The sequence below is a fragment of the Leopardus geoffroyi genome, chromosome E3, assembly GCF_018350155.1.
Source record: "Leopardus geoffroyi isolate Oge1 chromosome E3, O.geoffroyi_Oge1_pat1.0, whole genome shotgun sequence".
Classification (NCBI taxonomy): Eukaryota; Metazoa; Chordata; class Mammalia; order Carnivora; family Felidae; genus Leopardus; species Leopardus geoffroyi.
The window spans coordinates 14,218,103-14,243,122 of NC_059340.1; the positions used below are offsets into that span (position 1 = coordinate 14,218,103).

The 25,020-nt window shown below is 48.6% G+C and overlaps 1 protein-coding gene across 2 annotated transcripts in view; it reads left to right on the forward strand.

Annotated features, from left to right (window-relative positions):
* Positions 1-25,020, forward strand: part of GALNT17 (polypeptide N-acetylgalactosaminyltransferase 17) — a 446,893-nt gene that overhangs the window by 234,338 nt on the left and 187,535 nt on the right. For both annotated transcript variants that reach the window (XM_045461501.1, XM_045461502.1), the window contains one exon: positions 5,521-5,718. In XM_045461501.1, coding sequence (XP_045317457.1) covers positions 5,521-5,718 — 198 coding nt within the window. The remainder of the gene's footprint in view (positions 1-5,520; positions 5,719-25,020) is intronic.

The window sequence follows — 25,020 nt, forward strand, 5'->3', positions numbered from 1 at the left end:
CTGTTGTTGTGGCCTCCACCAACCACCACCACCATCGTCATCAAAATACCCGGTGAAGGGGCGCCTGGGTGGCTCAGTCGGTTGGGCGGCCGACTTCGGCTCAGGTCACGATCTCGCGGTCCGTGAGTTCGAGCCCCGCGTCGGGCTCTGTGCTGACAGCTCAGAGCCTGGAGCCTGTTTCGGATTCTGTGTCTCCCTCTTTCTGACCCTCCCCCGTTCATGCTTTGTCTCTCTCTGCCTCAAAAAAATAAATAAACGTTAAAAAAATTTTTTTTTAAAAATACCCGGTGAAAATGACACACTAATTGGACGGAACTCGAGATGATCCTTGCCAAGGGGACGAGACAGCCGTGTCTCTTCTCTTCTCCCACTTTGTTTGTTCCCTTTTCTGACGAGGATGGTTGAGTGCTATTTGGAGGGAAGAGATCCATTTATAATTCCACCTACTCGGGTAAAGCCTCCTGGAACATAAGGGATTATCTTTAACATCATTTGGAGGAAGGGAAGGGTGGATCTCTGCAAATGTGGCCCCGATGCTTTCCCAGGTGAAAAGAACAATCTGGGAGAAACTGGGGGCCACCCAGAGAGGAGAAGACTTAGGACTGCAAGAATCGTGAAGCATCAGAACGCCCAAACCTCCAGTGGGCATGCTTACGGCTGAAAAGCACGGTCATGTGGCTGTGGCTGGCTGCCCAATGGGAAACCGAGTCAGAGGTGAAATAACCTGGGTTCAGTTTGCTTACTTCCTAAGAAGCAGAGTCTTTAATTTCACAAACCCTGCTTGTAACCTGTGTTAACTCAGTGGCACCATCTTGAATATGATCTTGAACTTGATCTTGATCTTGAACTTGAATACCCTTCGTGGTACCAGATCGGAAGAGCCCGTGCCCCGTTACCCATTAAACATTACAAAATCTGTTCTTCATTTGCAACACATCTTAGAATCCCTTAAGGGCCGGACCAAAGGAGAATGGCTATCACTTGGGCACGTGACGATCTGGACCCTGGGGTCACAGGTAACACTGGCCTGTTCAAGCGCACATGGCTGTCCATTGCCGTCTCAGACACCAGTGTCCTGCCTGATTTTTCTGCCACCATTAGACCCTGGTGACACACAGCTGAAGGTTTGCAGCCCTGATCTCCTCTAAGCTTCGGGGTTGTTTATCTCTTAGAGTGATGGTTGTCAGAGTGTGGTTCCCCGGACCAGCAGTGCCATCAGGAACTTGCTGGAGAGGCAGAGTTGGGGGCTCCCCTCAGACCTGTGAAATCAGAAGCTCTGTGTGGGTCCAGCACTCTGTTTTAGCCAGTGCTCCAGGGACCTCTGAGGCTCGCTCAGGTTTGAGAAGCATTGAGCTGGAAGCCTTCTGAACAGAGGCCCTCGAATGTTCCATGTGGAACTTCTTGCCTTTATTTGCCACATCCTTGCCTCCCCGTTTCTTTTCTGTCAAAACCGGCGACTCTTCCCGCGTCCCTTTCATTGGCTCCTTCCCTCCCCATCACGTTACCCACCCGGTCAACCTCCAGCTCTGGCTGCCCTTCCCTTCTGCTTCGCCCATCTGCCCTTCTCCCTTGGCTTTGACCTCCGCTCGCCCGTCTTCATCACCATGCCCCTAAACGAATAGCGGGCTGCCGGAATCCTCCTTTTGACAGATGTTTCCTGGATGCCTACCACTGTCCCAAGCACTGTCCTAGGCTGGGGTCGGGGTCACCAGCTGTTCGGACTGGCCTAGTGCTGAGGGATTTCCCAAAACGCAGGACTTCTAGTGGTAAAACCAGAACAGTCCCGGGCAAGCTGGGACAGTTGGTCACTGGCTGGGGTTCAGAATCTGACAAGATTCGGTATCTGCCCTCAGGTAGTCTGTAGTCTAACTGTCTCTGTGAGAGAGAGGCCGTGGTCCTTCACACTCAGCTTCCACACGTCCTCTGCATTCTGAGACCCAAGGAGGTCTTTGTCGTGACTTTAGGTACCTTGCTAAAGTCAACGGGATTGGTAATAGCGACTTTTATTGATTCAGGAAAAAAAAAAGTTTTTTTAATGTTTATTCATTTTTGAAAGACAGAGAGAGACAGAACACAAGCAGAGGTGGGGCGGAGAGAGAGGGGGACACAGAATCTGAAGCAGGCCCCAGGCTCCGAGCTGTCAGCACAGAGCCCGACGCGGGGCTCGAACTCACCAACGGTGAGATCGTGACCCGAGCCGAAGTCAGACGCTTAACTGACTGAGCCACCCACGCGCCCCTGTAATAGCAGCTTTTAAAACCGGCATCAGTTTTAGAATATTTGCTGGAACGTAGTTCAGAAAAGAATGGACATTTGGGTTCAGTTGCTTATAATTTCTAACTCTAAAATGGCTTAATTCTGTACGGATTACACACATGGCCATTTATGCAAAGTCCTTCCAAGACTAAGTACTTTTTGTTGAAGAAATTGGACTTTGTTCTCCCTTCTTGGAGGGCAACACTGATATTTAAGTTTTTAGAGCCTGTCACCTCATATACATAAAATGGAAATATGACTATAGGAGACAACGTAGGAAATGAGTAATCATGTATTTTATTTTATATGCCAGTCTGCTTTATGTGAAAATATTAGAGGTTTGAATCAGGACTTGTGGAAACTTAGAGCACTTAAGCTGTTCACCGTAAGGGGTAAACTAGGAATTGCTCAGGGGAGTGGTTGGACTACTTAAGTCTGCATTTGTTACTGGGCTAATAAACACCGTTCAGACAACCACCTAAGGAAAACCGAAATTTTAAAAAATAAGACCTGCAGATTAACAGTTGGTTGGAACGAGCACTGGGTGTCGTGTGTAACCGATGGGCCACGGGGGAATCTACCCCCAAAACCAAGGGCGCACCGCACACACTGTCTGTTAGCCAGTTTGACAATAAATTACATGAAAAAGATAAAATAAAATCTGGAGATTAGCAATCTGATCGTTGCTAAACCGAGGCTGTGTTTGTTGATGGCTTCGAGGTAGCTCGGGTGGCACCCTAGATATGCTACAGTTCCCCCTGGTTTTTTTTTTTTTTTTTTCTTTTCTAATATTTATCTATTTATTTTTAAGATACAACGTATTGTCAAGTTAGCTAACCTACAGGGCACACTGTGGGCTCTTGGTTTTGGGGGTAGATTCCCGGGATTCGTCGCTCGCTCCCTGTTTTTAAAATCCAGGAAATTTTAGTTATGGGCGACGGGTCTGGGGAACACAAAATAATTGTATTATTATCTAAAACCATGGCTAGGTGGTGGGCATTTCAGCCAGAGCATTTAGGGCCGCCCAAGGGTTTGAGCGACTGCTCCCCCTACTCGGCACTGGGGTGGGACAGGGAGGGTAACAGGTCACGTGGACACAGGATCGGCGGCTGCTCCACATCGATGGTTAGTTGCTGAGCTTCACTGGAGATACGCTTCTGGCTGGAAACCGCAGAAATGGCAGAACGCAGACAATTTTAAAATCTCCCATACAAATCAATATTGAAATGAGAAACACATGTCCTAGCTCTGCAGCCTGACGGGACAGGACGCGGGACCCCGTCTAGGATGTACCGTTCTTGTGGCTCAGGGAGAAGAGCCTTGGCCGCGGCTATTAAATGTTTCTGCAGGATGTGACGTCATCTCTTCGGCTCATCGCCCATTGGCCAGAGTCGGTCACATGGCCAAGCCGACCGTTCACGGGGTTGAGGGAGGGAGTGCGCCCCCCTGCGGGCCCGGTGGTAAAAAGCGGGGTGTCTCCAGTGAGGGGTGCGAATAACTGGGAACAGGTGCACCTTCCCTCGCAGACTGGGAGGTCCCCCTGTGCAGTTCCAGAAGCGTTAGAAGAACCAAGGTCTTCTACTCTAGTGCCCAGTAACCTTCACCGGAGTGCTTCTTTCCATATCCAGGCCACCAGACCAGCTGAAGGAAGCGTGGCCCAGCATAGGACACAGCGGAGCTTAGAGTTAGGGCGTGAAGCCAGACCATCCAGCTTAGAAACCCGGCTTCGCCACCGGCTGGCTGTGTGGCCTGGGGCGAGCGACTTAACCTCTCTGGGCCTCAGTGTCCTGACTTGTCAACTGCTGCTCATACTCTCTGCTTCCCAGGACCGTTGTGAGATTTCCGTCCGCCGGCTTGGCCTGCGTGGAATGTTTAGAATGGTACCTAGCATGTAGTAAGTGCTCCATAAACATCAGCTACCATTAGCCCAGTGGGAGAAATAATGTGTGTTCGAGATCAGCAAAGACAACGTGTGGACAGAGTGACTTTTGACGAGGTGGACAAGATGGTACAAGAGCTGAGAGGAAGGAGAGAGCTTTCCCTCCGGGAGAAATCAGGGGAGGCTTCTCGGGAGAGGCGGCACTCGATCTGGTAAGACTCCACCGGCAACTAGACTTCCTGCCAGCGGCCAAGGGCATTCCCGGAGGAGAATGCCGTCGGCAGATGCTTGGAGGGGTGAAGCTCGGAAGCATATCTGAAAGCCGTGGCAAATCAGTCCCAGTTGGCTTCAGCCTGTATGGTGTGCGCATAAGCAACGGAGGCAGTAAATGGCCCAGGGTATATTTTATTGCTCGTTTTAAATAGAAAGATGAGATGAGCCAACAGGTAATTCAATAGCTTGGAAATGAAAAGAGATGGGAGGCAGGGCGAGGGTTCTCATTATTCTTCCAAATAATGCAGAGGAATGGGATTTTCACTTGACTCTTTTCCAAAGCCTTAGCTCTGTTCGAAGCAGGGAGATTAATGCCCTGGCTTACGAGGGCCATCTTTTCCTTCTGGAACATGGGAAACGGCCCTTTCCTACATCTGCCTCGGAGACGCACACGAGCAGGGAAGTCTGACCATTTGCTTTCCCCTAAGCTAGCGGGGCTGCACCTTGGGCCTGGAACCAGGTCCCTGCCTGTCTCCCGCTGTAGCCCTGAGGGGACAGGCTAGCTGGGAGGCACGATTCTGCCTGCCTTTGCTTTTAATTAGTTCTCGCCTGCCATCGCTAACCAATTCAATTAGATCCCTTTTAAGAAATCAATTAAGTAATCAATTAAACCAACTGAAATAGTCACGCACACCGAGAAGCTAGTGAAATGCTTATTAAAACCAGGCCGTCCAGGGCAGAAGTGACCCATTTTGGGGAAGAAAATTCGGCTCCTGCAGAAGAAACAAGGAGCGTCACCCGGAGCCCCGAGGGGGAGATGGAAACGCTAAACTCACTCGTAGCCGAGAAGGCCTTGCCTTGGCTGATGTCGTCGGCACAAAAGAGAGGCCTGGTGCTTTCCCGGGGGGTACCCCCCAGATTCCGAAATCTTGCTCGGGGCCTCTCAGGCCGGGATCCCCCTTGGGCCAGGGCCCGAGCCGCCCTGCGTGCTTACAGCTGCACGACCCACCCGGGGCAGGTCACTCCCGTGCCTCAGTTTCCACCTGAGCCCCAGCCTCCCCGGGGCCCACACTTCCCCGTTCCTTCTCCGCGGTGCCCGAGTCTGTGCCCGTTGGAGGGGTGGGCGCGCCTCAGGAGAGAGACTTAACTAGATCTACTTGTCTGTGTTGCAGGGCCGAGCCGGTTCTGTCCCGAATCCAGGAGAACCGGAAGCGAGTGATCCTCCCGTCCATCGACAACATCAAACAGGACACCTTCGAGGTGCAGCGCTACGAGAACTCGGCCCACGGCTACAGCTGGGAGCTGTGGTGCATGTACATCAGCCCCCCGAAAGACTGGTGGGACGCCGGAGACCCCTCTCTCCCCATCAGGTCTGTGGCGGGCAAGCTCTGGGAGCCGTCGTGTCCCCAGATCCCCGGGGACACAGGAGCCCCGGGGGGGGGGGGGAGGGCGTCTAGGAGGGACCGCCTGGGGCAGACCGGCGGCCTACAGAAGCTGCTTTAGGACTTCAGGGTATCTTCCCATCGTGGTTTTCTTGCTGAGGAAAGACACTGCTTCTTGAGCTTAAGTTTTCAAGGGCAGCTCAGCAGACGGCACTATGGAGAGACTGGAACGATAGGAATGTTCCCCTCCCTTTATTCTCCCTTCGTTCTTCATGTCTGATGAGCTGTGTCCAGGAGCTGTGCAGTTCGAGAGGCGTCCATTCCTGGGGCTTCCTCGTACCTGCAACCTTCCCTCTCCCCTTTTGCACGATGCAGGAATGCGTAGAAACGGACACTCTTTGTGTGACCCTGGGGCAGCTGGAGGGCCTTGGGCTGCTCCGCGTGACCCTCGCCCGGGTCCCACCCTGCTGCCCCCGGAGATGGGGAGACCAGTACCCCATGGCGCAGCCGTTGGGGGCTCGCCTCTAAAGGATGTTGAATGACGTGGGTTGACTTTGATGCCGTGTTCGTGCCCCGTGGCCGCTGTGGCAAATCTCTATCTGTGTGGTGGCAGGAAGCTCCGCAGATGTATTCCCTTCCATTCTGAAGGTCCGAAGTCCGAAATGAGCTTTACGGAGCTGGGCTCAAGACGTGTGCAGGGTGGAGGTCCTTCTGGAAGCTGTAGGGGAGAGTCCATTTTGTGCCAGCTTCTAGAGGCCCTCACATCCCTCCATCACATCCCTCTTCCTCCCCTACTGCCTTCGTCACATGCCCATCATCTCCCTTTGGCGTTCTTGCCTCCCTTGTGATGGCATTTATGGTCTGAATGGATAATCTGAGCTAATCCGCCCGCCCAAGGTGAATCACGTCTGCGACGTCCTTTTTCCCATTTAAGGTAACGTTTACAGGCGCCGGAGATTAGGGTGTGGATATTTTTTTGGGGGGGGGGGCATCGTTCAGCCCACCACAGATGCTCTGATTTTTAACCCAGATGATGCCTGGTTGTCGTGCGGTGCTTTCTGTGAGTGCCGCCCAAAGGCCAAATCCACTTGAAACTGTCACGATTCTTTCTTACATTAGAAGAGGGGGAAGAGGCTTTCCTACCTTGGCTTGGTTTTAAGGCAGTGTTTGTTGGTATAAAGCGGGAGTACCAAGAAGGAATTGTGGAACAGGATGAGAAGCTTCTCCCAAGTAGTCGTGAAGTTCTTACTTGTGGCATTCTAAATAACTGGGAAGCCTCATGTTCCTTCACTTTCCCGCCCCAATGGAAGAGTACAGAATTGATTGCATTAGAGTGGAGCTGCCCGTGGCAGATTTGTGCAACAGCCTGGTGATGTTTTGGGCCAGTAACTTCCTCCACCAGAGATGCCTTGTGACTCAGTTTCCATCCCAACCTAGACATTCAGTGTCCTTGTGCAATGCTTCGGGGCCACGCTCTTAGAATCCTTGCAGGTAATTATGCAGGCTCATCCCTAAGGCGTTTTCCGAGAAGCAAAGCATAACCTTTGAGATAATTTAAGTTTAATGGGTGATATACCACCTCATATCCATTAGGATGGCGGCTATCAAAGAAATAAACAAAAGAGTAGAAAACAAGTGTTGGCAAGGATACGGAGAAATTGGAACCCCTGAGCTTTGCTCGTGGAAATCCAAAACCACGTAGCTGCTATGGAAAACAGCGTGACGGCTCCTCAAAAAATTAAAAGTAGAATTACCATGTGGTAATTTTCACATCTGGGTACATACCCCAAAGAGTTGAAAGGAGGCTCTCGAAGAGATATTTGCACGCCCGTGTTCACAGCGGCATGATTCACAATAGCCGAAAGGGGGAAATAACCCAGATGTCCACCAACAGATGAATGGATGGATTCAATGTGGTCTATACCTACAGCGGAATATCATTCAGCCTTAAACAAGGAAGGAAATTCTGACGCATGCTATGGCATGGAGGAACCATGGGGACATTATGCCAAGTGAAATAGACCAGTTACCAAAGACGGATACTATACCTCATAGAAGGTACCTAGAATGGCCAAATTCATAGAGATGGGCAGTAGAATGGGGGTTGCCAGGGGCTGGGGAGAAGACAGGATGGGGAGTTGTTATTTAATGGTTATAGAGTTTCAGTTTTGCAAGATGAAAAGCGTGCTGGAAACTGGTTGCACGATAACTTGAATGCAATTAACACGACTGAACGGAACACAAAGGGTGCTTCATCCCTGACCCACAGGGAGGCTGACCTCCAGCCTTGACCGATAAGAGAACGGAGGTGTGACGGTGGTGTTAGCCACACAAGAGGGAAAGAAGCGGATGCATCCTAACGCTGTAACATGCCCTGAAAACCTAGCTATTCCCCATGGATGAAAGGCGCTAGGCAAAAATGTAGCTTGTATTTTATGAGTTATGGTAACATTAACAGATGATTAATACGCACTTAAAAGAGACTCAAGAAAATAGAGTTGTGATCACGAGTCATTAATATTACATGTATCTCTGATGCCCAAAACAGAACCCAATACCGATGATCTCTTGTTAATGTGTCCTAACTTACGAAATGCTTACTTTGTTAATAGTTGATGGGGATGCTTAATCGTAGGAAGGAATTCTTATGACCCTTTGATGCTGTTAGGCAGACACGATGTGATTTCTTAAATGTTGGGACATGGTGGCTTCCCCCTCCCCACTGTGATTCTAATATTTTAATAGTAATGATTTTATTCTGGCGAAGGATGGAACAGAGGAGAACATTTTCACAATCCAAATGGCATTAGACTGGATGAGGCCGTGGATACTGAATCTTCCCAGCAGACAACATAACGTAGGAGACTTTTTTCCATTAAGAAAATGTACATCCTTCGTTTAACTTCTTTCCCTTTTTCATATTTGTTTGTTTCGTTTTGTGGTTTCTCCTGCCTGGTAAACAGTTTATTTCCCAAGTTTCGGGCAAGGAGAGAGCACAGGTGCCATGAAAGAGAGCAGAGTCCAAGTGTATGAGGGGGCGGGGAGGTGGGGACTGAAGAGAAGGCTCACCAATAAGGAGGCAGCTGCTCTTAGCCCCGCCCTGGGGGATGGTGCTGGGCTGGGGGATGGGGACACAGGCTGGCTTTTGTCAGGTCCTCAGACTTTTTCTAAATTAAAAAAAAAATTTTTTTTTAATGTTTATTTATTTTTCAGACAGAGAAACAGAGCACAAGTGGGAGAGGGGCAGAGGGAGAGGGGGAGACACAGAATCTGAAGCAGGCTCCAGGCTCTGAGCTGTGAGCACAGAGCCCGACGCGGGGCTCGAACTCACGGACTGTGAGATCATGACCTGAGCCAAAGTCGGACGCTTAACTGCCTGAGCCACGCAGGTGCCCCCGGGTCCTCAGACTTTTAAGAGAAAACACAAATCCAGATCATTGCATGAAATCTTCCGGCTTCTAAATGTTGGCCAAAAAAATGCCTCTTCTTCAAAGCTCTGGGAGACCTGTATCATTCCCGGGACAGCTGTGGCCCATGCTTCTCACGCTGGGGGCTGTGGGCACCGCATGACTGGGGGATTTGGGGACAGTGTTACTCATAGTTTTAGAGCTTGAGTTAAGCCATGCGAGGTCCCGCTGTCACCTCCAATATGTCGCTGCCCTCTGCTGCTGAGATTCTCCAGTGAAAGACCTTGAGGAGCCATGAGCCAACTCTCGCCTCTCAGAGGAGGGTCTCAAATCTGTCTTAAGCCCCGATTTTTCTCCAAAGTGCCATCAAGTCCAATGTCACATCAGTAACCTATCATCAGACCAGCAGATTTTAAACGTTTTCGTGTCAGAGACCTCTTGGATCATCTAATGAAAGGCACAGATCGTATCAGCCCTGAACACGTACAAGCGGACAGAACTTTGCGTGCAATTTCATGCAGCTTATGAATGCCTTAATGATCCACAGGGCTTTTACTAAGAACCACTGCTAGGTGTTTCTACTTGGCTCTCCCAGTTGGAGAGCCTCTCTTTACCGTTCTTTATCACCCATGAGACTATATGCTTTAGGAAGCCAGGACTGTGACTGGTTCACAGTTGTATCCCCAGTGCCTAATTACTCCCTTGGCACTTAGTAGGTTTGCTGGAAATCTATAGCGAAGGAATGAATGGATGAGTGACATCTGAGGCTCCGAAGAGCGATCAGGGCTAGCGATTAGATAGAGAGTGAGATTGTCCACAGGTCCCTTAGAGAAAGACAAGGAGAGCGCCAATATTTCTGGGATGGAGGGAACCTACGTAAGAGCAACCAGCAAGTGATGATGAATGGTCGGAGAGGTATGAGGATGATCCGTGGAGTCCAAGACTTAAGACCAAGAAGACCGGAAACACCATTGGGTTTAAGGGGTCCGCTCATCACAGCCTTGGTGAAACCATTTTAAGGGACTCTTGGAGTCTGAAGCCAGTTGGCCGTGTATGGAGGAATGAATGGGATATGAAGGAGTTGGGGGAGGGGGGTTTGAGAGCAGATTATGCTTTTGAGATGTTTGGGGTAGACTCAGAGAGGTGAGGCGTAGAAACTATGGAGGCGGGTAAAGATCAAGTGATGTGTAGTTTGTTTATTTATTTACTTATTTTTAAAACACTTATTTGTTTATGAGACAGAGTGAACAGGAGAGGGGCAGAGAGAGAGAGCGAGAATCCCAAACAGACCCTGCACCGTCATCTCAGAGCACCACGCAGGGCTCGAACTCACCAACCGTGACATCACGACCTGAGCCAAAATCAAGAGTCAGGCGCTTAACTGACTGAGCCACCCGAGCACCCCTCTTCATTCTTTTTTATAGTGACTTTTAATCATGACCACCTTTAAAGTGGCCGCAGGCCAGCATTCCTTCTGCGTCCCGTATCTGGTTTCCAGGATTCACACACCTTAGTCCTGCATGGGAGGGGAGAGGTGACTTCCCCCCACACAAGGCTCCCTCTACTTCACAGGCCACTCTCCCTTTGCTAAGCCTGAGTCAGGCGGCAGTGAGGATGTTTCTTGTTGCCAGAAGCACTCACCGCCGGGCTTGGGGACAGATGGTAGGATCCCCATTCGCTCCAGGGAGCACTTCACTCCAGGGAGCCTCTTCTGACACAGTCCTCTTCCTAAACTCCACTTGCTCGTCAGCTGTTTCTTGAACTTCCTGCTTGATCTCCTTGAATATGACATCTGTTGTCTGAACATCCTCTTCCCGAATGAGGACGCGAAGAGTGCTATTTTAACACAGTACGAACAGTTGAGGCCACCGAGCAAGGGGAGGGAAGGTCTGAAGGCATCGGAAGGAGGCAGGGGGGCTGGTTGGGAACGAAGGACCCCGCAGAGCGGCGAGGAGGTCAGGTCCAGAACACGAACCGTGGTTTGGTCTTGAAGAGAAGCACAGTGAGCTCATGCTTTGTGACCCACATTTTCTTCAGGAAAGAGGAGGAGAAATCATCCTTAAGAGTGAGAGCTAGGCGGGGTGCCTGGGTGGCTCAGTCGGTTAAGCCTCCGACTTCCGCTCAGGTCATGATCTTGTGGCTCATGAGTTCAAGCCCAGTGTCGGGCTCTGTGCTGACAGCTCAGAGCCATGAGCCTGCTTCGGATTCTGTGTCTCCCAATCTCTTTGCCCCTCACCCCGCTCAGTCTCTGTCTCAAAAATAAATATAAGCATTAAAAAAAAATTAAAAAAAGAGTGAGAGCTAGGCCTTGCATGGGGGTTACAGGAAAGCAATAAAGCTTCTGGAATGATTTCCGGAAGGAATAGGAATGGGCGAGCCGACCAAGAACAGAGAAGTCATTGACGGCGGTCTTGAGGGTCCAGGAATATACATTCAGCAAACTTTCCGTGAGACTTCCCTGACCAAAAAAAGCTACTGTGAATTCAGCTGTCCTTTGATATAAGCTTGAATTTTATGATCTATAACATTAGGCACATACGTGTGAAAAATAGTAGCAAAAATAAGGACACGGGGATATCACCCATGTAGCCTGGAGGCACCTGAGTTGGGTGCACCATGAATTCGTGGAAGCCTAGCTTAACTCAGCAGTCTTCAGAGATGTGTCGCTCACAGCTTGGGAAGTGCTGATCTTTACAGTTCTTTCCATCTGTAAAATCCCGTGCCTTTTCCCAGCCGGCAAGGGTCCGAGGTGTCACCAGAGATGGGACATTTTACAGCACATTGCTTCCAGGGCACTGTCTGGGGCTGAGTCAGGCACCCTCTGTGAGGTGTCAGTCGTGCCTTCCTGCTCGGGGTTAGGTGACCCTACAATTAGTGGCATTGCTCATTAATACCTAATTCAGGCCGATGATTAATAATTAGCAATCTTAAAGCCAACGTATAATTTGATAATGATTATAAGGTATAGGAGCCATTAGAGGCTGTTAGATTCTTAGTTGAAAGGGCTGGCCTGGGTATGCGGGGTTGCTGGTATCTCAAATTCTGTACGCAAATGTATATAAAGGAGAAGGGTTTTATTTATTTTTGTCCCTCCCTAGAGGAAGATGACTGGCTTACACAAGGGGGAAATCCTTACGTGAAGAATCAGATTTTCCTAGACTTTTAAATAGAGAGCTCTTCCCTGTGCACCAGCAGATATATTTTAGGAATCAATTGTCTGCTCAGCGTTGTAGGAACTTTTGGGGGGACGGTGTTGGTAAATGACATGATCCTCCTGAAGGAGATCATAGGCTGACTGGAGACAGAGGACCCAAGTGCGCGCAATTGCCCTTCGGCATCGGTGAGTGTGCATTTATGGGAGGAAAGGAACTTTGTGAGAGGGGTGGATGGGGGAGCTCATAGACACCATAGCTCATGTTGGAATTTTCTACGCGCCAGGCATTAATCATCCACTTTACGCGTTGCATTTTACACATTTTATACATCGCGGTATCCATTTACAGCTGATACTAGCCCTTGGAGGTAAGTGTTAGTATGGTCTCCACTTCACAGGCAGGGCTGCTAAAGCACGAGGGCAAGCACTTTGCCCAAGGTCACACACTCAGTAGGGCATGAAGCTGGGATTCTGGTCCGGTTACCCAGAGTCTACACTCTTGCCCATTGTGCTGTCTGTCCTGGGAAAGACGGGACCTTCTGGACCTTGCAACCTGGCACAGTAGACGAGAGACAACACAGTTAGAGGCCCGGTGGTGAAAATGGGTGTGTTTGGGGACCCGCAAACCTCAGAAAAGCAGTGATGCTCGCGATTACCGATTTGTTACAGCCAAAGGGTACGGATTAAAATCAGTAAAGGGACCAGATGCATAGGACGGTGTCCAGGAGAAACCAGGTGCGAGCTGCCGGACATCCTCTCCCATGGAGTTGTGTGGACAGTACTCCGTGTCCCAGCGGTGAGAGGTCACAGCGGGTGTGAGGCATGGTCAGGCGGGGAAGTTGACCTGAGCCTTGGCTTGCAAGGTCTTTAGTGGGGGGTCGGTCATGGAGCACCATGTGACTAACCTCGGCTACGCAATCTCCAGCTCCCCACAGCCGGAGCTTAAACCAGCACGGTCCAGGGCTTCAGGCAGGCAGAATCACTCTTATCAGGCAGGACGTCTCAAGGCCTTGTTAGTTATCTCCCTGGGCCCTGGGAAGAGCCAGTTCTTTCTTTGGAAGGTGCAAGGTTTGGGCAACCCAAGTCCACTGAGTTAACCATTCGCTTGGGTATTTTGGGTACGGTGAGGAAGCTAAAGGTAGGGAATGTGCGTTAAAAAGGAGAGGCAAGGGGCGCCTGGGTGGCGCAGTCGGTTGAGCGTCCGACTTCAGCCAGGTCACGATCTTGCGGTCCGTGAGTTCGAGCCCCGCATCGGGCTCTGGGCTGATGGCTCAGAGCCTGGAGCCTGTTTCCGATTCTGTGTCTCCCTCTCTCTCTGCCCCTCCCCCGTTCATGCTCTGTCTCTCTCTGTCCCAAAAATAAAAAAAAATAAAAAAAAATAAAAAAAATAAAAAAAAAAGGAGAGGCAAGACGGGAGACCATGTACATGATCAAAACAGGAAGTCCGCTTGATGGAGGGTTCTAAAAACCAAACAGGGAAGGCCAGACTCGATCCAGTGGTCCAATGAGGTAGATTAAAGATGGGTAAAACACTAATCGGGGAGACAAGAAGTGTAAGAGCAGTTGTCTAGGCCTGGGGAAGGGACAGGGAGAGGAGTGACTGATGATGAGTACAGGGCTTTCGGGGGGGGGGAGTGATAAAAATGCCCTAAAATTGATTCTGGAGATGATTGCGCAACTCTGTGAACATGCCAAGCGCTGTTGAATTGTGCACTTTAAATAGATGAATTGAATGGAATGTGAATTCCACCTTAGGAGCTGATGGCCATCAGCAGATGGCTGATCTTGCAACGAGATGAAGACAGTTGGGTATTAACTCGTGCCTCCTCGTCTTGTGTGGTCCCCCTTTTGGGGGAAGTGGCAGGGCAGCACCGAGCACAGCGGGCAATTAAACTGGGGTCACATCCCAGAGCAGCAGAATCTGTCACGGCCGAGTTGCAAGCAGGGTTTCAGAAAACAAGGCACATCCTGGGCAGAAGGTGACCATCTCACTGAGCCAGGGCCTCGTCTTGTTGACCCATCTGGACTGTGTATATGATGCTGGCCGTCCTGCAGCATGTGTGGACAAGGACAAATTAAAGACCACGGTGCTGGGGCGCCTGGGTGGCTCAGTCGTTTGGGCGGCCGACTTCGGCTCAGGTTATGATCTTGCGGTCCGTGAGTTCGAGCCCCGCGTTGGGCTCTGTGCTGACAGCTCAGAGCCTGGAGCCTGTTTCGGATTCTGTGTCTCCCTCTCTCTGACCCTCCCCCATTCATGCTCTGTCTCTCTCTCTATCTCAAAAGTAAATAAACGTTAAAAAAAAATTAATTTCTTTAAAAAAATTTTTTTAAAAATAAATAAATAAAGACCACGGTGCTTAGGACTTCCCTTTGGAAGCCCTTCCCTAGGAAAGGAGAGTCATAAAAGGAATCTAGTTCCAGGGCCATCTGAAGTCCGTCCCAGTTGAGGAAGAGAAAAATCACAATGGAAGAGTTCTACCTTCCTTTCCTGCCTTGCAGTCTCCCAGTAACAGAGGACTGACCTGTTCGATTTTGCCACCAACAGGGTCTGTGTCATTAGGTCTGTGTCCTCTGTAGATGAGCTTTTCATTTTCTCATCCCTAAACCATGTAAAGTGTGTAAAGGTGTTTTTCCCAGGAGGAGAAAATTTCCATAACACAGCTTTGGGCTCCTCTGATGAAAAGCACTCATTGATGCTCTCATGATCCAGCAGGAGGTGTTGTAGGTAATCAGTTTCAGTGAAGAGTTTTACTACAGAAGCAAGACGTGAGGCATTTCACAAGTTAAAAATAACAACCCTCCACAAAACTCGGCTTGCTTTCCTCAGGGGCCAGTCCTGGAGGAGCCCAGTGAGTTGATAGAAGGCGTTGGTTTGGTCAATCCTGGTCAACCGTGGGGTTTTACACCCCTCCGCAGGAAGCATTGTTCCGAATATGATCAGGCCTAGGGGTTGGCTCCTCTTTGCTTCGTGAGCCTTCGTAGATTCCTCCTGTGTATAAACCTCTGTTCAGAGCAGAATAGAGGCTACTCCACCTGGGCTTCAGTCCTTTGCAAATTCATCCATGCTTGTGCATTTTTGAGACCCCCAACAAGAATGGAGTGAATGAAAACGATCGCTGGAGAAGCCATGAGTGGGCGCTTGTCCTGTGAGAGTATCCAGGGGAAGACATGGCCACTTCTTTACAGAATTTGCTGTGTGGTCAGATGCTTAGCTGGAAAGAATGTCTAGTAGTGATCGCAATTGATCGGGACTGTGAGGAAGCAGCAGCATCCTCAACTTTGTCCCTTCCTGGGAAAACGGCAGGTACACCCACGGGGAAACAGAGGATGACACACGTCTGCTCTGCCTAGCCATCCCCCGGTGACCGCGGCCTTCTCGAGGTGCTCAGAGCTAGGAGCGAGCGCTTGTCAATGACTCCGTGTGTCTGCAGCACGATGGGATGGAGAAAACATCGCCCAGGGTCCCAAGACCTGTTTGGGGGCCAGATTTGACCACCGGCTTTGAGCCTCCGTTTACTTCTCTGCAAAAGGGCTAGATGTGCTGCAGACCCATTCGACGGGACCTTGGACAAGCTGCTTTACCTCTCTGCTCCTTAGATTCTTCAGTAGTAAACGAGGGTAATAATCTCTTTTTGGTCCTTTCCTACAACTCTGAATGGTTATGAATGATGATGACAAATGACCTGCTCATTGGATGAGCCCTAGTCGGTATCCTACGAACAGAGCAGAGTCCTGAGCGCTAACAAAAGAAGTGGCAATTTCAACGAAAGCGTTTTTGCCCAGAAAGAGAAGAGTCCCACGGCCTTCAAGTCGGTCCTTTCCGGGAGGCTGTTCATTATAAGACAGAAGTGTGCTTGCACGTTGGTGAACACACTGCTCTTGGGTGAAATAAATGGTCTTTCTTGACATCACCTGTGTACCCTCAACACCAGCCTGGGTAGATCAGTTCTTATCTTGGCATGACACGCTGATATCGCTGCTGGTTGCCTTGGTTTTGGAAGCAAAATTCCCAGGCAGTGCCCTGGAGCCAGAGCAAGGCTTTGCAGGGTAACCGTTCTCCGTGATGACAAGCAGAGACCTGCCTCCATCAACCAACATGTGTTATGACAGCTCATAGCAGCCAGCAGGTAAATCTGAATAATGCTGGGAAGGCTTTCCTCCCCCCTTGCAAAGAGGCTCAGTGTGCTGGGCTGCCAGAGAGCAGATAAGTTTCATTTGAAACGTAAAGGCTTTAAAAATAGAAGATGCTTTGCCTCTGAGTCAAATGCCCGGTTCCTGCATTATTGCCGGACATAAATAGGGACGCAGCGGTACCGTTAATTTTCCAGATTGATCTGGCGGGCCTTCAGATCGGTTGCAGCTGGAGAGGTGTGACTGCGGAAGGAGCGGGGAGGGGTAGGCTGCAGCCATTATTTTGGTAGCTTTAATCCCCCTTTTCTAGATGACTCCAGAATGTGCCATCTTCTGGCCTTGCATAGGTTTTCCTTCTCTTGCCCATTTCCTGCATTTCCTTCCCCTGCCCTTTCTCACATTTCTTTTTTCCACTCCATCCTCAAAGCCCAAAAAGCAGTTACAGAAGATGCTCGGATTGAGTTCAGAGCAGAAAATTCCCTTTCCTCCTTTATTCCCGGCTGCCCCATCGTTTTCTCTACAGTGCAGTTTAGAACGCTGGCCCATCCCGTCCTCCGTGTGTGATTGTTCCCCGCTGTTTTTGAGGGTGTCCTCTGGACGAGATGACTAAGGTACAGACTCTAACGTGTTCCCACGCCCGGTCAGCCTTTGCCATTTGCTCAGCTCGCCGGTGCACTGGCCACAGTTCGTCTCCTCCACCACAGGTTAGGGCGGATCAGGCTTTGCCAGTTGCGTGTTTGTTACGTTTGCAGCTCCTTGTGGAGCCTAGCCCCTATCCGTTTTTTTGTCCCCTCTTACGGAAACACGGGAACATGTGACTTTTATTTCTCTTAGATTAGAAAGAAAGCAAGCAGAGTCCTCTGTTAGTCTGGGAAATTAATTGTTAAGTACCGATGGCCGAGTTGTGGTGGCCAAGTAATGAACTTCTGGCAGTCCAGCCTACGTAAATGACCATTTCCTGCTACCTTGGTGGGCCCCGAGGGGTTCCTCCTCCTGCCGACCCTGCACGGTTTCCAAGGCTGTGGGAGTTTTACCCAGACCTTCCCAAAGTAGGGAAGTTCGGGTTGACGCTTCGCCGTATCTCTCTGGAGTTCGAGGTGGAAGTCTTCGCTGGTGCCAGCGTGGCTCTAAAAATAGCTTCTGCAGCCAGGCACACGGGAAGTCAGGGGCAGCGGGCTTCATTTTCTCCCCCAAGTCCGGGCTCCGGGGTCGTTAAGCCACTCGGGTCACGCATCCTCATAGCAGCCGAGAAGCTGCGACAAGCTTGCTCTGCTGTTATGGACAACAGAGTGCGAGTGCCGTGTGTGGAGCAGTGGCCCTTTCGAAAGCCTTCTGAGAACGGGCAGTGTGTGAGGTCCGGTAAATCTCACCCGCACGGAGCGTCCTTTGTACCCCTGGTAGGGTGCTCAAGTCGGTATTTTGGAGTTTGGCCTCTGCGCGTCAAGTTCAGTGGACCCCCAGATGCCTAAGAAGGAGAAAGGAGAGCGATGTTCCTCGAGTGTCTTTTATGAACGTTGAATTTCCGACGGCGGCGGACGCGGTGGCTGCAGACGGTTTGGCAGACAGAACCGGCCGTAGGTTGAACCATTCCTGCACTGTAACCAAATCTGGGGTTTCAAGTGGAAAGATGGGCTCTGAGAACCACTCTGGGCAATCCCAGCTTTTCGCGTGGGACACTGGCTTCGTCTCCCGTCGTAACTCAACTTAGCGAAGTTTGTGAATTTCCGTATTTATACCTTTTTGCCATCGCTCGGGAAGGTTTACAGCAAGTTGGCTTTCGCCTGCACGGAGGATCATACGGACATCTACTCTGCTGGGTTTTTTTTAAGTTTATGTATTTATTTTGAGAAAGAGAGAGAGAGCAAGTTGGGGAGGGGCGGGGGAGGGGGCGGGAGGAGGAGAATCCCAAGCAGACACCAGCACGGGGCTTGAACCCGTACACTGTGAGAGCATGACCTGAGCCAAGATCAAGAGTTGGACGCTTGACCGACTGAGCCACCCAGGCGGCCAAACTGACAATAACTATTAATCCAGCAGCTGCTGTTACTTCTATACGTACCACTCCCAACAGGGACCGACGTGTTATTATGAAGCAAATGGATCAAAAAGGCAATGAGGCCAAAGAAAGGCCATTAACGTGCCTTTTTTTTTTCCACCCCGTCCCCGGCACCCTAGCCTCAATGAAATGCTCTGATGTGGACACAGGCAATAAAACAGCACACCAGCCATTAAGTTGTTAGGGAGAGTCTTTAGTTTCTTTCAAATGTCTTGGACAGACAAGTGCAGAATATGGAATCCTTCATTGACGTACCAGCAAGTATGTATTGAGCCCTCGCGACACGCCGGGCTCATCAATTCAGAAGTCTAGGGACCAGCCGCTGGGTTTCTGTTATTGTCCTTATGGAAACGCTCAGCCTTGTCCGGGAAGAACGCTCAGTCTCAGACGGCGTGTGGGGGTTGGGGAGAACAGGTGTGGCGACAGGTGTGGGGACAGGTGTGGCACCGGTGGGCTTAGCCCCCCTGTGGCCGAGTGGAAGCCTCGGGGTCTCTGTGTGTCTCTCCTTCCCTTGGGTGGTGTCCCCGCGCCACCTGGCAGCTCCTGGCCCGGCCACTGTCGCCGGTAGAGGACTCCGGCCGGCCTAATCGCGATCTGACCTCTCGACTTGTGCTGGTGGCAGATACCTGAGCTCGGTCATCTCTCCCCCTACCCATCCCAGCCTCAGCTGCCGGCCCATGTTGCCTTCAGGAGAGAACCTCAGCTGCTCTTCTGGATTTCAACTCAGCCGCCCCCTTCTTGCCCCACGGCCACGCTGTTCCATCATAACCCGTCTGATGAGGCGGGCCCCAGATGGATACGGGGCCACCTGGGACAGCCTCCTTCCACAGCCCCCATAGAAAACGGAGGCACAGGCCCCCCTACACCCTCTGTGCCAACCTCACCGTGCGGCACTTCCACCCCTCTCTCTGTGCCGAGACCGGGTGCACGTCACTGCTCCTGGCCGTCCTGCCCCTGTCTCCTTCCCATGGGACCATAGGCAGGAAACCGCGGACTTTCATTTAGAGAACATCTTCCTCCTCCTTGGCCCCGGCCCCCCATCCTTGGCTTTAGGGGAGCAAGAGGGTTTTCCTCCAGTTATGAGAGCCCCGTGCCCTGCTTCCTCCGAGCTGAGCGTCACTCCCGCAGGAGGCGGAGAAGGCCCCGAGGAAACTCCCAAGTCGCCCACCTTGCAGCTTAGAGCAGCGGAGCCAAGGTCACGTAACCCAAAGGAGGAAAGCACGTGGGCAGTATCCGAACTGTCACCTGTGGCACACAGGCTGTGCCTTTTCTGGAGCAAAGAGAGGAGTGTTTCTGAAGGATAGCTTCCCCGAGGCCCTTCTTCTGCTCCACGTTCTAGAGGACACTTGGGGACAGTGGTGATGACCTCTGCCTTTCCCTGGCTTGTTTATTCTCCAGCTCCTCTGAGATCCCTGCCCTCCTTTCTCATCTGCAGACCTCGGCCCCACTCTGGTCGGCTGACAGCTGACACGGAGGCCCCAGCTGTGGTCCCGGCCCCCACGGCGTGAGCCGAGAAACAGTGTTCACCTCTTGAACCCTGAGCCTCTGGGCATTCCTGCAACTCTTCTTCCTCCAGGGAGGGCACGCTGCTCCCACAGGCCTCTGTGTTGTTCCTGAGGCTCCTGGAGTGGGGTCTCCACATCGAGACCTTCCGCCCCACCGGTGTGCTCTGTTCCAGAACTCTGGCTTCTTGGTGGCCAGGGGCCTTTCCTTTGTCCAGTCTCTCTGTCCGGGCTGCTCCCACTGGGAGTCCTAGGCTGCTGGAAATCGTTGCTGCCAAGCCTCCCTGGCCTGGACCCACACCTCTGAATCCCGTTCCTTGGCTAGCCTCCTGCACCCCCGGCCCCAGCTCCATGGCTCACTTTGGATTTCCGGCCACCCCACGGCTGAGCTCTGATTGGAAGTTGCTGGAACCCTCACTTTGCCATAAGGACTGAACTTCTCCAGTCTACCTATGGGCTTCTGTGGCTGGAACGACCCCATTCCTTGACTCCAAAAGAGCGCCTTGACCTTTCCACCCCGCCCCCCCGTCTTTGTGTATCCCTTTGAATATACTCTCAAGCCTCAAAGTGGTCAAGAATGGTTGTCTTGATGGATTGAGAATGTTTACGTGACCGGGGTGACCATCCTCTGCCAAACCCTACAGTATCTCAAAAGTATGCACAGAAAAAAAAAAAAAAAAAAATCCCTGATGCTTGTAGACATCCCTGCGAAACGGGAATTTTTGCTTGAAGAAACTTGAAATTGCAGAGACTTCAAATTCGAAAGAATATGAGGGGGGAGGAGCAGAGGCTGACAGCCATGAAATTAGAGCTCTATAATTTGTCTATAGGCATTCAGGAGGGGAAGAAATAGGAGTCATTTTCTGCTCTGCTTCTAATCCAGATGTTGTCTTCCAGCCCAGCAGAGAAGAACAAGGACAGTGGCGAGCAGCCTGGGGAATTTGAACATCACCCTGTAAAAATACTTCTTTTTTTTGGTATTCGTATTATTATGTATTCATTGTAAATTTAACATTCACTGTAAAAACTTAAAAATACAAAAAAAAAAAAAGAATTAGATAATCACGCGTCATCATACCCCTGCTGATAACCATGATGAATGTTTCATTAGGGTCTTAGATATTTTAAATTATTTTGTAGTTTTATGGAAATGGTATACGTCTGTGTTTTAGAAGTCTGATCTATATTCTGCAAGGCTCTCTTCACTCTCTAAAGGGACCACTCTCTACTCTTAAAAATGATCCTTTTTGTCTACCTGTCTCTCTCTAAATAACATACATCCAGTCCTACTTGTTTTTTTGAGATTGAGGCATGATTTCTTGACTTCCCACTACGGGGGATAGGATAAAAGCTCTTTATCGCTCACTCACACCTACCCCTGCCACATTTTACATCTCTTCTCATCTCTTCCCCGTCCTCCCTTATAGTTACATTCTAATTTTGTTCAGTTCATTTAAAAATATTTGTATTATTGTAATAGCATACTGCTGATCCCCATGGTATACGTTGATTATTTCCCCTGCTCAGCTTTTTGTTTTTCCTGTACTTAATCATTGTCTTTCTATTTATTTGTTTACCTTGTTTTCTATATACTTTAAACTAATTCAGCTTCAGACCCTCTGGCTCTTGTCTGAATTCCCTCTCAATCCATCTCAGCCACATTAGATATTCTGTCCAGTTCATCTGTTTGAAGAAAAGTCTCAAGAGTGCTCTGGCCCTTTCCATTGGGACTGGCTGTGCAATACAACACAGATTCTAGGGTTCCCTTCCCCTCTCTCCCGTGTTCTGATCTCATGTCTTTATTTTCTTGGCTTACTCCTTCATTTTAGTGATGCATATCCTCAAGTAAAGTTTTTAGTCCTTGCATGTCTAAAAATATCTGGATTCAAGCTTCCCACTTGGAATGATTTTTCTTTCAGATTTTGAAGGCCGTGTTCTACTGCCTTCTAATTTTCAACATGGCTATTGGGAAGTTCAGAGCCATTTTGACCCTGGTTCTTTGAAGGTGACTTGTCATTATCTCTTTAGAAATCCTTTTATCCCAGGTATTTTGAAATTTCCTGATGATGTACTTTGGGATTTACTTTCATTAATTGTGTTGGGTGCTTGGTAGAACTTTCCAATGGAAACTCATGTTTATTATTGATGTTCTTTATTTGTGTGTGAGGGGGGTGGTGTTTGTTCTTCATTTTTGGAACTTGTTTTATTTGTGTGTTATACCTCCTGGGCCAGTTGTCTAATTTTTTTTCTATCTTTACCCTCCTATTTTTCATTTTAGGCCTTTTGACTACCCATTCTGGGAAACTTTCTTAACCTTCTTTTCTAAACTTTCTATTTCTGCTTTTGTATTTTAATTTTCAAGGGTTCTTACTGGTTCTCTAACTCATCTTTTGCTACAGCAGCCAGTTCTTGTTTTATGAATGTGATATATTCTCTTAATTATCTGATGCTATCAATGCTATTTTTTCAAAACAAAAAAGCACTAGCATCTTTCAGACATAATGTACAATCAAAGAATCCAGATCCCAAATAGTATACACTGTTGTATTCTTTTTATAGAAGTTTCAAGATCAAGCACAACCAATCCACAATGTTAGAACTCAAGATAGTTAGCCTTGGGGCAGGTAACCACAGAGTAATGACTAGGTGAGCACACAGGGAGATTCCGGGAGTCTGGTCATCTTCTGGTTCTTGACTTGGGTGACGGTTAAATGGGTGTGTTCAGTTTTTGAAAAGTGACAGGGCTGAACACTTGAGATTTGTGTGCTTTTTAAAAAATGTCTGTTCTACTTCGATAAAGAGTTTTCATTAGGAATGACAACTGGCCACATGTCTGGAGTCTTTATAAGTTCTAATAATTTTTGTTGACTTTCTTGATTTTATTTTATTTTTCAAGATAGAGCATCACATTATGAACAAATAAACATAGCTTTGCCTTTTTATTTCTTTTCATTATGTTTACCTTTTTTATTGCCTCGGTTGAAATCTACAGAGCAATATTGAATACTGATGGTGATGGCTTAATGAAATGCTTGAATTATTTTTACCATTATAACTAATATTGGGTGTTTGTTTTAAGAAGATAACAGATTCAGGAAATTGTCTTTCTAATTTTGTAAGAGTTTTTCTTGAGAATACATATTTAATGTTTTCACCTGGCTTTGGGCATTAATCAATGTGATTAATTTTTCTCTTGATTTATTAATATTTTGGAATTATATTAATAGATTATCTAAAATAGGGCCATATTTGTATTCCTGGAATAAACTCTACTTGGTACTGCTGTGTTAGTTGCTAGTATTTTTTGTTAAAATTTTCAATCCTCAATTGATTAGTGACACTTGTATATAGCTTTTCCTTCTGATTGTGTATATGCTGTATTTCTTTAAAAAAACAAGCAAAAGCCTTCTTGAGGGGCACCTTGGTGGCTCAGTCGGTCAAGCTTCCCACTTCAGCTCAGGTCATGATCTCACGGTTCATGAGTTTGAGCCCTGCCCCGCGCTGGGCTCTGGGCTGACAGCTCGGAGCCTGGAGCCTGCTTCTGATTCTGTGTCTCCCTCTCTCTCTGCCCCTCCCCCACTCATGCTCTGTCTCTCTCGAAAATAAATAAAAATAAAAATAATTTTTAAAAGAGCCTTCTTGAATATACTTCACATGGCCTACGTTTTCTCCATTTAAAATGTATAATTAAATGAGTTTTTCGTCTATTCAGAGTTGTGCGACCATTACCATGATTTTAGTACATACTCATCACCCTTAAAAGAAATTATTTACTCCTTTCCTCTGCCCCCCACAAAAAATGACAAACTTTTCCATGTTCTTTTATGCTCTGGGCAACTTCAGATTGCTTGGTATTTTTCTATTCCTAAAAAAAAAAAAAAAAAAAAAGACAGAATTTACTTGTAGTACAATCTAGGTCTAATGCCTTTTTGGATAGTAATCTTGGCTGACTTTTCCAGGATTTTAAGTGGTTGGCCTATGCCAGTTTTCAGCTCTCTCAGAAAGCTTTCTGGATTGACATTTCTTCCATTCATGTGTCATTAAAACATGTAAAAGCTTCTTTATGTTTGTGGTCAAAGCCCTTTTCAAGTCCTAATGGCACTTACGTGGTTTTTTTTTTCTCTCCTTTTAAAATTAGATTTAATTTTATAATCTATTTAGTTGGCCTTTTCAAAGAACCAGCTCCAGAGGTACAGTCCCTCTCTTTCCCCCTATTTGAATTCTACACCTTGTTTTGTCCTCTCCCCCTTCCCCTTGGTTTCTTGCTTCCTACCCTTTGAGTTGAAATCTCCATTCATTTATTTTCCTTTTGTCTTGCTTAATAGCAAAAGCATTTAATGTTATGTGTTTTCCTCTGAGAACAGACCTTGCCACAGCTCATAAGTTTTTATATGTAGTGTTAGAATTGTCACTATTTTCTAAATAGTGCATAATTTCAGGTTTTATTTTCTCTTTGATCTAAGAGTTATTTGGAAGTCTTTTTTTTTTTTTTTAATAACCCAGTGGTTACATTTTAGAAATGTAAACATTTATGCTGAATTTCTTGCTTTAACTGCATCGCGGTGATTTTTTTTTTTAATTTGTTTATTTTTTAAGTATGAAGGTTGTTTTGGAGGAGGGCTTACTGTGTGATCAACTTTTATCATGGTTATTGGGAAAGAAGCTGTGTTATGCATTGGGCAGAACATTGGTATGCATTTCTCAGTTATTGGTGTTTGCCTGCTCACTTTGCCCCTGAGGAGTCGTGTGATCTGGGCTGAGCAGGGGTGATGCTCTGTCAGCCTTCCGTGCAATGTCTCAAGGGAAGGGGGATCTCTGGGCAGCACCGGCTTAGGGGCTCTGGAACAAGCCTAAAACATCTTGCACTTTTTTTCTTTATTTTCTGGCAAGTTCTGTTTCATGAAGTGTAGTCAGAGCACTCACTCTGCTGAATCCTGGGTAGCTGCTTCTCCATTTTCCTCCATGTGCTTTAAGAGGATTGCCAACTCTGCCTAGACCCTGGCCCTCAATTCTCTGTCACTCCTCGTATTCTTACTCGTC